This window comes from Rhinolophus sinicus, linkage group LG09 (genome assembly GCF_036562045.2).
Source record: "Rhinolophus sinicus isolate RSC01 linkage group LG09, ASM3656204v1, whole genome shotgun sequence".
NCBI classification, from domain to species: domain Eukaryota; kingdom Metazoa; phylum Chordata; class Mammalia; order Chiroptera; family Rhinolophidae; genus Rhinolophus; species Rhinolophus sinicus.
In genome coordinates, this window is record NC_133758.1 from 98,944,360 (window position 1) to 98,958,257 (window position 13,898).

The window sequence follows — 13,898 nt, forward strand, 5'->3', positions numbered from 1 at the left end:
TCAGTGATGCAATGTGTTGTCTTCATTCTCACATCCGTGCTCGATGTTGGAGATTCAGGAGAAACTGTACTTAGCCCTTGACATCTGTTTCAACTTTCCTGGAATATACTGTTGTCAGTGGGTTGTAAGGAAACAATTGGATAAAAATGGCTAGTGGTTTTGGGTTGTTTTTTTTTAATTTGTTTACTGTTTAATCACAAATTCACTAAAGGAGGCCGTTTCGTCTGTAGGTTGTCCAGCTTGAGGAACTGCTGGCCGTGCGGCACTCCGTCTTTGTGGTGGGAAATGCAGGCACAGGAAAGAGTAAGGTACAGTGAAATGCCTGTGAGCTTTCGGCCATGGAAGGGACTTTTTCTTTTTTTTTTTTTTTTTGGCCTATTTTCAGTTCTATTTAAGAGTGCCCTTCAGTGAAGTCCACCATGATTTTGGGTTAGAATCTGAGACTCTAGGACTGTTCTTTGATAGTTGACACTATTTTCCTCTGTATTTGGGACAGGGAGAGAGTAACAAACAGAACATTGTGTTTAAATAGGAAAAGTAAGTTGAGATAAAGCTTGGGCTTTCCACGTGAGATATTTAGCCTCCTACTCGTGCATTTAGCTGTATGCCATCCTATTTTATGCATTTTTCAGGAATACAATTCTACCTCAATTCTTCATCCAAAGGTAACACGTTGAGAGACTCTAGAATAAGATACCTGGATTGCAGGATGGGATTGGTGCTACCCACATTTAACAAGACTGCTTCATCTTTTCCAAGTTACCTTAGATTTGCCTCCCCATATCATGAAGAATACCCACATATTTTCCTTCAATGCTTCCTGAGAATATGGCCCTCTATAGGGCCAAAACAAAACTTGAAAAGAAAGGGGGGCAGCAAAAGCCACATTTTTGAGGTCCCTGTTGTGAGCTGTGCTAGGTGCGCTCTGTGTGATTTGCTCTGCACGAGGATGGTAGGCCGTGGGTATGATTATCCCCGTGTTTAGTTCACTGCTTGATTTTGCTTGGTCTTACTGACAGTCCTGGAAATGTACTTATTTTCTTGGTTGGCAGACGGTATATGCAGAACTGCCTGCTTTTTAATTCAGGGTGCTTGGGTATAAACATATTTAGTAGCCAATGACTAAAAATAATCAGAGTGAGCATATGAGACGTTAGAGCATGGGTGTACAGAGAACTTGACGGTTCTGTAGTTAGATCCAAACCCCAAATGGATAACTGATAGATCTGTAATTATTTTGTTTGAGTAAGTTTCAGATATGGGCCATGGTTTAAGGAAGGATAAAATTAACTTCTATAACTTTCAGTAGATTAATGGTTTCTAAAAATGTTGTTAGCATAATATTCCTAAGGCATTCAGTTTCTTTTATCTGATCTTCACCGATTCTGTTCTATTCAACCTTTACTTAAGTTGATATAACTAGAGCACTGAAACTCAAGGCTATGTTATTTAAAAACCCATTATTCCAAAGTATTTGGCAGTTGTTTATCAGTCTTTCCGCTCCCTGTGAGAAGATCAGGATGCTAAATATCTAAAATAAAGCCACGGCTTTTGGGAGAAAGCAAAAAGGATAATTAGGGCAGATATTTGGGGTAAGGTGTCAATAAATTAAACCGGCACATAGTAAGCATCTATCGTATGGATTCTTATCCTCACGTCTACTTTTCCTCAACTCTCTGATCAGAATGTCAGCACTAATGACATTCTGGACCAGATAATTCTATGTCATGGTGGCCGTCCTGTGCGCTGTAGGCTGTCTAGCAGCACCCCTGGCCTCTGACCACTAGATGCCCAGTAGCTTGCCCTCTTCCCCCAAGTCAAGAAATCTGCTGTTGAGAACTATGGCTCTAGGTCACTAGGTCTCAAAGCAGGTCCAGACCACATCATAGGCCTCACCTGGGACCTTCATAGGAATGCAAATCATCAGTCCCACCCCAGACCCACTGAGTTAGAAACCTTGTGATTGGGCCCAGAAATCTGTGTTAACACCGTACAAGTGGTTCTCATGCAGGCTAAAATTTGAAAACAATCTAAATAATACAGGTAGAGTAGATGTTAAAAACATGAACGGGAACACTTATTTCAATATAGTCCTTCACTTTGCACACATGGGGAAAAATCCCAAATGATAGAGTGACTTTCTCTAGTCTACGTTGTTCAAAGAATCAGGGGAACTGATCCTAAGGGACTGCAGCCTTAAATTTTTCAAGATGGTAATGAAAATGTGCACATGTAATTTTTTTCCCCGCTCTTTCAATCTTAATGCCTACAGAATATCTAGGAATATATAATGAATAAGGGAAATCCTTCAAAATATTTTGCTTTCCATTTGGCTTACATTAGTATTAATTTTCTTAGCTTTTCCCCCCTTCTCCCCTTCAGATTTTGAGAACACTGAACCGAACATATGTTAACATGAAACAAAAACCCATTTGGAATGACTTAAACCCAAAAGCTGTGACAACAGATGAACTCTTTGGTTTCATACATCACGCTACCCGAGAATGGAAAGATGGCAAGTAGTATTTCCTCTTTTGAAGTGCAAAAAAATTCTTCTTTTTATCCAGGAAACCAGTTCAAGCCAATTTCAGTTCAAGCCAATTTTAGTCATAGCTGTAGATTTACTGTTTGTGTTGGCATTATTGGAGATATAGCAGCTCTAAACAGCATTTATAACCTACAAATTAAAGCTAAATTTGAGTAAGTGATCGATTTGCATTCAGTAGGTTTGTGCTCAGAGCTGTGTATTTTATCCCACATCGGTTATGTCAGGGCTCCATGAAAACCCAGAAAGATGTCAACATGAATGCCTCAGGGAACATTTATAAAGTACCTGATACAAGACACTGAGTTTGAGGAAGGCACTATGGTAGGGACCAGGGACAAAAGTCAATGAGACATGTTTCTTGCCCCGAAAGTATTTGTAGGCAAGCAAACTCCTTGGTTAAAATCTGTTACTACTTCTCATTTCAAAAGATGCACGAATCTTGGGATTATCCTTGAGTCCTTTCTCCCTTTAACACCATACGTTCAACCTCACAGCAAACTCTATAGGCTTTACCTTTAATACATATTGTATTCCAGTATTTCTCCCTTTCTCAGCAGCTACACATCAGTCCAAGCCACCATCACCTCTTGCCTGTAGTCTGCAGTAGCCCCCTTCACTGGTCTCCCTGCAGTTCCTTTTCCATACAGCAGACAGAGGGTGCTCCTCAAAATGTTAGTTCTCTGCTTGCCATTTCCAATGGGTTCTATCACCCTTAGAATCCAACCTCTACCCAAGGCCTACAGGGTTCTCTGATTAGATCCTCCTTCCCCATTTCTGACCTCATTTCCTGCACTCTGCCTTCACTCACTATATTCCATGCACTCTGGCCTCCTTGCTCTTCCTTGAACATGCCAAGTATCTTCCCATCACAGAATCTTTGCGCTTAACTTCCCCACCATCTGCAACACTACAGATATCTGCATGGCTTCCTCCCTTACCATATTGAAGTATCTGGTCAAATGCCACGTCGTAGACTCCCTGATGACCCCATGTATACAAGCCCTCCTCCGCATTCTCTATCTTTTTACATATACACTATTTCCCTAATTTGTGAGACAGTCAAAACTGACTCTTAGTCTTTTATCTTCTTTTTTTTTTTTTTCTGAAAAGACTGTGGCAGGGAGGGAATAATATCATTTTATGATGAAAATCTGTGGAAGCCATTCAAATCAGTGATCATTAGAAAAGATTACTGGCTTTTTATGAATCATAGTGGCAGTTTCTACTATATACTGTCACTTTTTTTTTTTCCCCCCACAAAATACTTCGCAGAGGAATCAAAACTTCCCAAAGGCATGCATCAAACCAGTTTTTCTCACCAGGATATTATATATTTGAATTTTGAAAAATCAGCAACTATTAAATACACTGTGTAACACACACGATACTTAGATATGGAGTAATAGCAAAAAGGACTGTGGATTTAAAATGTTTCTATCTATACATCTTGTGAAGTAATGATAATAGAATGACAATGGCCAGATTTCTCAAAGAAATGTATAGCACTTCTGAATCCGTTAGCTTTAGAATTATGTCCCTTGAATAGTGTTAGAGAAAAATGGAGAAAGGTGAAATAAATTAATATTTGACCTAAAATAGATACTGAAGGTATGTGCATGAAAAAGGATAATGTCTTCATTTGGTGTGAGTTTTGAGTTTCATGTGTGTTACCTTTTATAAATCCCAACAACTGTTTTTCAAGTAAGGTACTATCATCTTTATTTGACATATGTGGAAGCTCAGTCACAGAAGTTAAGGAACCTTCTCATGGAAACGAAACTTGCTCTTTGGTCTGGAGCCTAGGTATAGCTCAAAAGGTATTACATATTGCCCACCAGAGAGAGGCAGCAAATTTACTTACTTAATATAAGAACTTCCAGTAGAAATAACACAAATTTATTTTATAAATAAACAGTACTCTTTTCCATTATATAAGATTGTTTACTCATATTTTATAGGTCTCTTCTCATCCATTCTGCGAGAACAAGCAAATCTTATGCATGATGGACCAAAATGGATAGTCCTGGATGGAGATATTGATCCCATGTGGATTGAGTCACTAAATACTGTCATGGATGATAACAAAGTGAGTAATACCTCAGTGCTCGACCTGAAACATAACACCTGAATATATTAAGAGTTCCATTCACTTGTTGATTTTAATACTAGCTTTTAATCATTAACCTGATGTTCTTTATGTAGTTACTATTTTGATAAGTAGCACTTTCCTGATAATTCTCTTAATTTCACTGTTAAAGAGTTTAAGTGAATACATTTTTCTTGTGTGTATAAATTTAACCACCTACGAAAAGAGCTATGTCTCCAAGAATTTAATTCATACACATCTTACCATTTTCTGACAGTTAGGCATAAATTATTGCATCTCATCTTTGATTAAGTATGGAATACTTAGATAATAAAAGACCAAGTTTGTGCCGTATGTTCATCGGTGAAACTTAGCTATTGAAATTAGGTAGTTCCTGTACCCACCGATTGAGTATAAATGCATTCCTGAGCGTTTTGCCCTGGTTAATTCAGCCTTCCCAGTGAAACTACAGAGTGATGGTACAGGTCTGTGAGCCACATGTCAGATTCTAAAGAAAGTTTATTTTTTGTGGTATTCAGGCCTTTTCATGTAATCAGCTCTTAGAACAAATGTCTTATATTTAATCATAATTACAGTTATTCAAAGGTTGGTATGAATGAGTCCATGTTGATGAAAGTGTTCTCAAGGGGGAGTGAGCTCCCTCCCCTCAGGGATGCACTGAGAACCCACTGGGAACTGTGAGCTCATAGCCTTTGGCACTTGTACTGGGGGACACACTTCGTGTTGTTTTGGTAAATTGGCCTTTTATGCTGTGTTGCGCTGTCCAGGTGCTGACCTTGGCCAGCAATGAGCGCATAGCCCTTACTCCCTCTGTAAGGCTGCTCTTTGAGATTCATCACTTACGGACAGCAACCCCAGCAACTGTATCCAGAGCTGGTATTCTCTATGTGAACCCACAGGATTTGGGCTGGAATCCGTGAGTATTGCTTTTTTTAAAAAAAAAAAATTGTGGTAAAACAATTTGCAACAATATGGGTGGACTTAGAGGGTATTATGTTAAGTGAAAGAAGTCAGACAGAGGAAAACAATACCAGATGATTTCACTTGTATGTGGACTCTGAAGAACAAAATAAACAAGGAAAGAAAACAGAAACAGACTCATAGATACAGAGAACAAACTGATGGTGCCAGAGAGGAGGTGGGCTGGGGAGCTGGGTGAAAAAAGGTGAAAGGAGTAAGAAGTACAAATTGGTGTTTACAAAATACCCATGGGGATGTAAAGTACAGCATAAGGAATATAGTCAATAATATAGTAATAACTATGTGTGGTGCCAGGTGGGGACTATATTTATCAGGGGGATCACTTCATAAATTATATAAATTTATAACTACTATGCTGTACACCGGGAACTAATATAAAATAATATCAAATGTCAACTCTAATTGAAAACTAAATAAAAATTGTGGTAAAATATGCATAATATAAAATGTACCATTTTAGCCATTTTTAATTACACAGTTCAGTGGCATTAAGTACATTGACATTGTTGTACAATCATCATCACTATCCATCTTCATAACTTTTCATTTTCCAACCTGAAGCTCCATACCCATTAAACAATTACTCCCCAGTCTCCCCTGCCTTAGCCCCTTTCTACTTTCTTTCTCTATGAATTTGAATATGTACCGCTTATAAATAGAATCATACAGTCATTGTCCTTTTGTGTTGGGCTTATTTATTTAGTATAATGTCTTCAAAGTTCATCCATGTTATAGCACATGCCAGAATTTTCTTCCTTTTTAAGGTTGAATGACATTCCATTGTCTGCATATACCGCCTTTTGTTTATTCACTCATCTGACGGTAGACACGTGGGCTGCTTCCATATTTTGACTGTTGCAAATAATGTTTCTATGAACATAGGCAAGCAAATCTTTGTTTGAATCCCTGCTTTCAGTTATTTTGGGGATATATACACCCACTCGTGGAATTGCTAGGTCATATGGTAATTCTATTTTTAATTCTTAGAGGAAACACCATACTGTTTTCCACAGTGAGTGCACCACTTACATTCCCACCAACAGTGCACAAGGGTCCAATTTCCACACATTCTCACCATCGCTTGTTCTTTTCTCTATTTTTTATAATAGCCATCCTAATGGGTATGAAATGGTATCTCATTCTGGTTTTGATTTGTGTTTCCCTAAGAATTAGTCATGTGGAGCATTTTTTCATGTGCTTATTGGCTATTTTAATCTTTTCTTTAGAGAAATGCCTATTTCATTCCTTTGCCTATTTTTAATTCTGGTTGTTTGGTTTTGTTGTTGTTTTGAATATTTCTCTTTTTAATTTCTCTTTTTAATCTTAAGAAAAACTAAAAATGTATATGATCATTTGAAGACAGTATTAGCTGTTAAACTTAAAGCTAATTAATTAGGCTAATTTAAAGATAATTAAATTAGCGCCTGTAAGCCTGTCATTTTCAGTTGGTCATAACCCTGTTCTCACCTTGTACCTGTTAAGAACTCAGTATTTGTTGAATAAGTGAATAAATAATAATAGCTTGTATGGAGCATGTAGATATAAATATATCCATTGATGGACATCTGTTTGTTTGTATGTGTACATACAATATGCATGCATGAACAGTGGTGATGCTTTGATTTAGAACAAGTTTATTGTGCCCATTCGTTTGCTCTTCACATGCTCACACTTTCCATAATTCATCCTGGTGGTCCCTTGTCACCTCTAGTTTTCCCACTGCGAGCTGTAAAAATGTCAGAGCTCTGCAAGTGAACACATGCTTGTGACTAATGAGCTCCTGTGTCAGGTATCTTCTGTTTACCCCTCCACCTGGCTCTGTGCCCCACAGCCTGTGGTGTGGACCTCGTCACCGGGCTCCTTGCCCTCTGGCTTCTGGCTGGTATGACTAATGAGGAGCCCTGGCAGGAAATGGGAGGGAGCGAAGAGATGAGGTCAGGCTATTTATTCCCCTGGCTCCTCCCTGCAGGGTCACATCAGGATGACTGTGTCCCTCAGCGGCAGGTCACAGCTCCTCTTCAATCTCTCCCAAAGATTCTTTCCTTCCAGGTTCTGGTAGTCCTTCATTGTGTCCCTGCAGACATAGATGCAGTAAGTACCGTTCCTCAGTTATTACCCCATGATACAGCACTCTCCCTTCCAGTGTCCCTGCTCTCTGCCCACACCTTTTTTCAGGAAAGCTGTGGGGTGATATCTGTTCCCTCCAGACGCCTGACGGATGCACTTCTCCAGGCTCTTTGTTCTTTGTATGGATTTGTTCACCACAAGTCTCGTACCTTAACTCTACAGCAAAGGAGAAGCATGCCCAGGCTTTTGTGTTTAACAAAGACTTATTGGATTTGGCTGGGGAAAGAGTGATTTGTAAAAGTCTAAAATGGAGAATCCTTCCTGGGCTTCCAGCTCCTTTCCCCAGCTAGGATTCTGACCCTCTCCTAGGATGCTTCTCTTGGTTGGGGGCTAGCTGAAGGCGAATCTCCAGTATCCCTCCACTCCCCCATACAGAGAGCAGAGGCAGTCCTTGCACCCCATTTCCTTCTGGGGACTCCTCAACCCCAGTGAGTGTCACAGTTCCCAAGGTCTGTGTAATCTAATCTCAATAACATCATGTGGAGATCTGTTTTAACAAAAGCTATCTAAATCCCTGTTTAAAGTGGGACTTTTATCTGGTGAGTCAAAGGTCACAGGTTGGGTGTCTAAAGAGACACCCAATTTGCATTCCTAAGAAAGTTAAGTCTGTTTTCACTATTGGCTTTTATTTTTATGGAGATTTTTGTTTTATCCAAGATCCTTGGGTAGGTTTTGATTTTCATATGTATGACCAAAGGTTCCACCCAGGTCATTATCCAAAATAATGGGAATCTTTTGTAAAGGATATTTTTATATTTTCACTTCCTACTGTCAGAAACTTTCAGCGAACTACTGAAAAAAGTGGCTATTTCCTGTTGGGGCGTGTAGTATTTCACTTCCCCTGGATAACTTAGTATCTTACTTTAATGTCATAATACTAATGTGATAGCTTTACATGTATTGACTCATTTAATCCTTAATTACCTTGAGATCAATATAATGATTAATGCAATTTTCCAAACTGTTGCTGAAAAATGGGTTCTTGGCTTACGCTGCAGGAAAGAATTCAAGGAAGTACCAAATAAATCAAGCAAGAGTGGATTTGTTTTAAAAAAAAGAAGAAAAAAAAAGGAGATAGTACACTTCCAAGATTGGTGTGCGAGCGGGCAGGCCCAAAGAAGAGCAACTGCCCTGAAGAACAGAGGCTTAGGATTTTATTAGAGTATTCAAGATTTAGGGGTGGTATATAGGCGTTCCCAGGTGCATCCTCGCTGACTGCTCCTTCCTGTCAGGAGGTGGGATTACCTTGTCCTTACTTGGCCCTTGTCAGCACTGCCATGGCAACACAGGGGGTGGAGACTTTTTCCTGCCCACAAGGCTAATAGTATTATAATCCGTTACAATTAGCTGAAGTTCACTTTGAGGGGCAAGATGGCATTCTGGGTCTGTTCTCAGTCACCAACATCTAGTTCTGGCCAGTTTGGTAGCTGTAACTTTTCTTAAGAATGACCACATCTCCTCCTTCGTCTCTTCCTTTCTCCTCCTTCTCCTCCCCCGTCCCTCTGAACAGCCCTATTCTTTCTGCCTAGGGTAACAAAGCCAGGATCATAGTTCTTGATTTCCCCTAATTTTTAAATTTGAAAGTGTTATAAATTATAGGAAAGTTGACAAGTTAGTAGCACCCTTTTAACCGTGTACTCTTTTCCTTCAATGGTCAGTTGTTACCATTTTACTATATTTACTCTCTCTCTGGCTGTACATATGCTTCTCTCACAGGCATATAGAGACACATTCATTTCCTACTTTTATTTTGCGGAATGATTTCAAAGTAAATTGGAGACACTAAGACACTTCATCCCTAAATACTTCATTTATCTCCTAAGAACTAGCATATTCTCCTACATAAACACAGTCCAGTTTAACATACCTAAGAAATTTATTCTTGATACAGTTATCATCTGAGTATTTTCTAGTTATTTTTTTCAAATTTTCCCAGTTGCTCCAGTAATTTCCACTGTAGATTTTTAAAAAATCAAGTATCAAAACAAGGATCATGCATTGCAACTACTTGTCTCTATTATCTTCCCTAATCTAGAATATTCCCCCACCTCTTTTTTAATGACATTTACATTTTTAAAGAGAACAGCCAGATGTCTTGAAGATTGGCCTGTTGGTGGTTGCAAAGCAATGATTACCTAATTCAATCATTCTATCTGCATATATTAGATGACATTTTTCGGTAAAGAATGTTTCCTTTTCTTCTCGCCCTCCTATCCTCCCTTTCTCTTTTCTTCCCTTTCTTTTTTGGGTAGTATCATTTTCTATTTATGGCTTCGTTTCTTTTAGTTCAATGGGAAATAATTCATCACCCACATTATTCTTTTGTATGTTTAAATTGTCCCAGATTTTGCCAGCAGGAGCCCCTTCAAGCCAGCTCCTTCTGTGTTCTTTTGTTTTCGAGCATTTTGTTTTCTGGTTAAACAAGACACCTCTGGCTTATCTTAGACTTTCTTTGCCCTAGGCCTGATTCAACCATTTCTCCAAGGAGCCAGAAGAAATGGCTTTTTGTATAAGGAATGGTATTTAGAATCAACATAGGGATGGTAGGTGTGCTCAATACCACTGGTATGTCACTGCTCCTGGGCCTTTTCAGTGAACAGAATTAGGAAATGTATTTTTTTTTTCCCTTCAAATAGTGAGAATAAAGGAAGCATATCCTTCTAACTTCTGCCATTTTTCCAGGTCTGTGATGGAGAACCTGATGCTTGCTGTAAGGGACATATTATAGAGCGCTCTGATGAATTAAAGTTGCTCTTTCCTGAGCTGGTATATCTTTTCCAGTTGTATGTCATAGGATACCAGTATGTTTCATTTGGTCACGTTCAAATCTGTATCATTTTTAAAAAATCATAAGAAACCTTTTTATAAAGTAAGGTGGAATGAATTGCCAACAAATACAGATCTGTATCTGTAGTTTTTGCCATTGCTGAAGATAATAGTTTCTCCTTTTAAACTTGCTGTCTTTTAATATGTGTTTTTATTCCAAACTATGAAAATTTAGCAGGAATGTACACATGAAATCACAAACTTTCCATATTTAACAATATAGGCTTTTTTACTCTCTATGATATATGGTGTGGTTGATCCTTAGCAGAAGTCATTTGGGGGCCATATTGGGGGGCAGGATCAACTCTTACCATGGTCCCTGGTTTGGTTGAACTCACTTCCTTATTTGTGGAGATAATTTGTACATTGGCATCATTTGCTTGTGGGCCTGGTAAATTTTCTCTCAGAGAGACTTTGGCTACTGCCGAAGTGGGTCAGTGAAGTAGCTATTACCAGCCCTCTCCAAGTGCAAAGCCCATTTCCCCCTTCTGAGGCTACGGCTCCTGGCTATCCCTGCATAGCCCTCTGCTCCCACAGAGACAGGGAAGAGCCTTTGCTGGGAGGTGGGCATGCAATCTGTTGTACCCGTCAGGGTGCTGACTGCCAACTCTTGCGCCCTATGCGACACTCCTACCTTTATGACACAGAGAGGCAGCATCTGGACCTGAACCCAGTTCTCCCAAGTCCAACAACTCTGTGCTAGTGAGTAATGTTGATTGAGAATTTATTATACGGCAGATGTTAATCTAGACACTTTATGCATGAGGACTCATTTAAGCCTCAGAACAACCTTAAAGGGTCTGTATTATCATCCTCTCCATTGACAGATGAGAAACCTGAGGCACAGAGATGTTCGGACCTCCCAAGGTCATGAGGTTAAAACATGGTGGCGCTGGGATGCAGAGCCAGGCAGTCTGACTTTAGAGTTCCATCTCCCTGAACCATTCCCCTCCCATCCCCTGCAAACAGTAAGCTCTGGATTTCTCCTCTGGCAGCTGATGTACAGTAAAATGAGCAGCTGAGGAGTAGGTGTGGCCTCCATGCCTTTGTCCTCAGTAAATAGTACTTGTTTTCCATTCTTCCGTGGTGCTTACTGGTACCACCACCTAGAGATGCTCTCTCAAGTTGCCTCATGAACTAGACTTCCACTGAAAACTTCCTCTTGGACCGGGATGAGTTTTGACAGTTGATATTTTATGAATCTACCAATAGTGTAAAGGTAGTAGAATATTTAATGAAACCCTTTTGTGAGGCCTGGTGAAAGTCAAAGGGAGCCTTTTATAAGATAATGATCTTGCCTTCATTTCTTCTGATTTTGAAAATGGGACATCTGTTTTGCTTAAAGGAAGGTAGAGCTATAACTGGTTTGGTCCCACTGCTTCTCTGCTGGCTGCTAAATATATTTATTATCACTGCTTCCTATTTGACGAGAACTTTTTGAGCAATATTTTTTATTTAACATTGTACAGTTTCTCCTCAGAGACTACTAAGGATGCTAAGTCATGTTTCTTTTTATTAATTAGTATTATTTTATTAATATGTTAGAGGTGTTAGTGTATCAACATTGATAACATTTTATAAGCTTCAGATTAACACACATGTACTCAAGCATGAGATACCATTTCGGAGCCACTTACTGGAAATACATTATCAGCTATCAGGCTAGCGTTCCATTCCGTCCAGTGGGAAAAGGGGGACTTTGAAATAGCCTCTATGGAATTTTCACCTTTTTATTTGTAACTGATGTCTCATTACTAAATAATTGATGCCAAGATTAATCCAGAAAAATCCCAAGCTGTTTTCATAGATAAGGCCTACCCTATGAGAACAGTTTCAGTCTTCTAGGAAACAACAAACTGTACCTCCTTACAAATGCTCAGTAATGTCATACTTATACCTTATTATGTTTGACTTCTACGTGCTATTAGGAGTTTCTTTCACATTCTTTTCATTAAGGTAAAAATGACCACTAAAACAAGGCCATTTTAAAGGGTCATTTAAAAATATTTGCAGTTTGAGAAATAGAAAGAACTCACTGACTGAACATGATCCTGAAGTATTGCACCAAGCTGTGTGGAAGGGAGAAACTTTAGACCTGGTGGAATTCTGCTTCTCAAGCCTAGGCTCAGTAAAAGCTTTTCTGTTCTTTTGCAGGTATGTGGCCAGTTGGATAGACAGAAGGCAGCATCAATCAGAAAAGGCCAATTTAACGATTCTTTTTGATAAATACGTTCCCGCGTGCTTGGATAAGCTGAGAACAAGCTTTAAAACCATCACTTCAATTCCAGAGAACAGCTTGGTGCAGGTGTGTCTTTGGTAATGTCGTAACCTGATATGGTCTGTGGCTCGATCAAGACAACAGAGTTTGCTTGCTCAAGGAGATGGAAAGATTTCTGGAATTGTTAGATTTATCCAACCCTGGTCCTCTAGCCCGAAAGTTCTCCAGTGCTTTTTGCAAGCCTCTGTCACATACCTATCGCATGCTATCGTCATCCAGGTTCGTGGTCTCTTGCACAAGGTTGTGAACTAGAGGGTTGAAGCCACCTTTCACTCATTTTCATATCCCCAGAGATTTACATAGTTTCTAGCATATAGTAGATACCGAGTGTGTCTTTATTGAATTATGTGTTCTTCCCAAATATATTTGAATAGAATAAGAAAAGTTGTAACAGCTTTGTTTATTTGTCTGTTGGCTAATTAACTGGTGCTCAGTATGTTTTATTGAATACAACAGATTCATGCAATTAAAGATGTTGGCCAGTGAGTAAGAGAAAGCCTCTGAGCTCTACTACTTAGATGTCACCACCCACCGGCCTTTCACTTCTTCCTCCCTTTCTTTTCTTCCCTTCCCCCAAATATTCCTCGAGTCAGTCCAGTCTAGAGAGAGCATTCATAATATTCCTGGGATACATTTTTGCTTCAAATGCTCGTTGTGGGACAGCTGGTAAGAGTGAAGGGGATATATGATACCCTTGTATGGAAGTGAATGAAAATAATTTACAGCAATGAAGCTTGTGATCTTAACCTCAGCATGAAGAAGAACTATCCTCAGCCTTTACAAGTATAAAACTTCACAAACAGTTTACAATTAGAAACCTTTTTTTCTAGAGGAGCAAAATTGGTTTTAAAGTACCTAGTTACCATTAAGTTACTATGTTACCAAATTTGTTTGAAGCTCAATTAGAAATAGTCACACGCATAATAAGGAGAGAAAGTTCAGGTTTTTGGATAATTCACCCAGCAATTAAGTAAACGATAGTCTTCAACAGTAATTATCTGAGGTGTAATTTATCTCTGAAAGCAGGTCTG

General features: G+C 39.2%; 1 protein-coding gene across 3 annotated transcripts in view; it reads left to right on the forward strand.

Annotated features, from left to right (window-relative positions):
* The window catches only part of DNAH11 (dynein axonemal heavy chain 11), a 291,367-nt gene that overhangs the window by 120,255 nt on the left and 157,214 nt on the right, over window positions 1-13,898 (forward strand). For all 3 annotated transcript variants that reach the window (XM_074340834.1, XM_074340835.1, XM_074340836.1), the window contains 5 exons: window positions 231-308; window positions 2,383-2,515; window positions 4,507-4,634; window positions 5,423-5,571; window positions 12,744-12,894. In XM_074340834.1, the coding sequence (XP_074196935.1) occupies window positions 231-308; window positions 2,383-2,515; window positions 4,507-4,634; window positions 5,423-5,571; window positions 12,744-12,894 (639 nt within the window). The remainder of the gene's footprint in view (window positions 1-230; window positions 309-2,382; window positions 2,516-4,506; window positions 4,635-5,422; window positions 5,572-12,743; window positions 12,895-13,898) is intronic.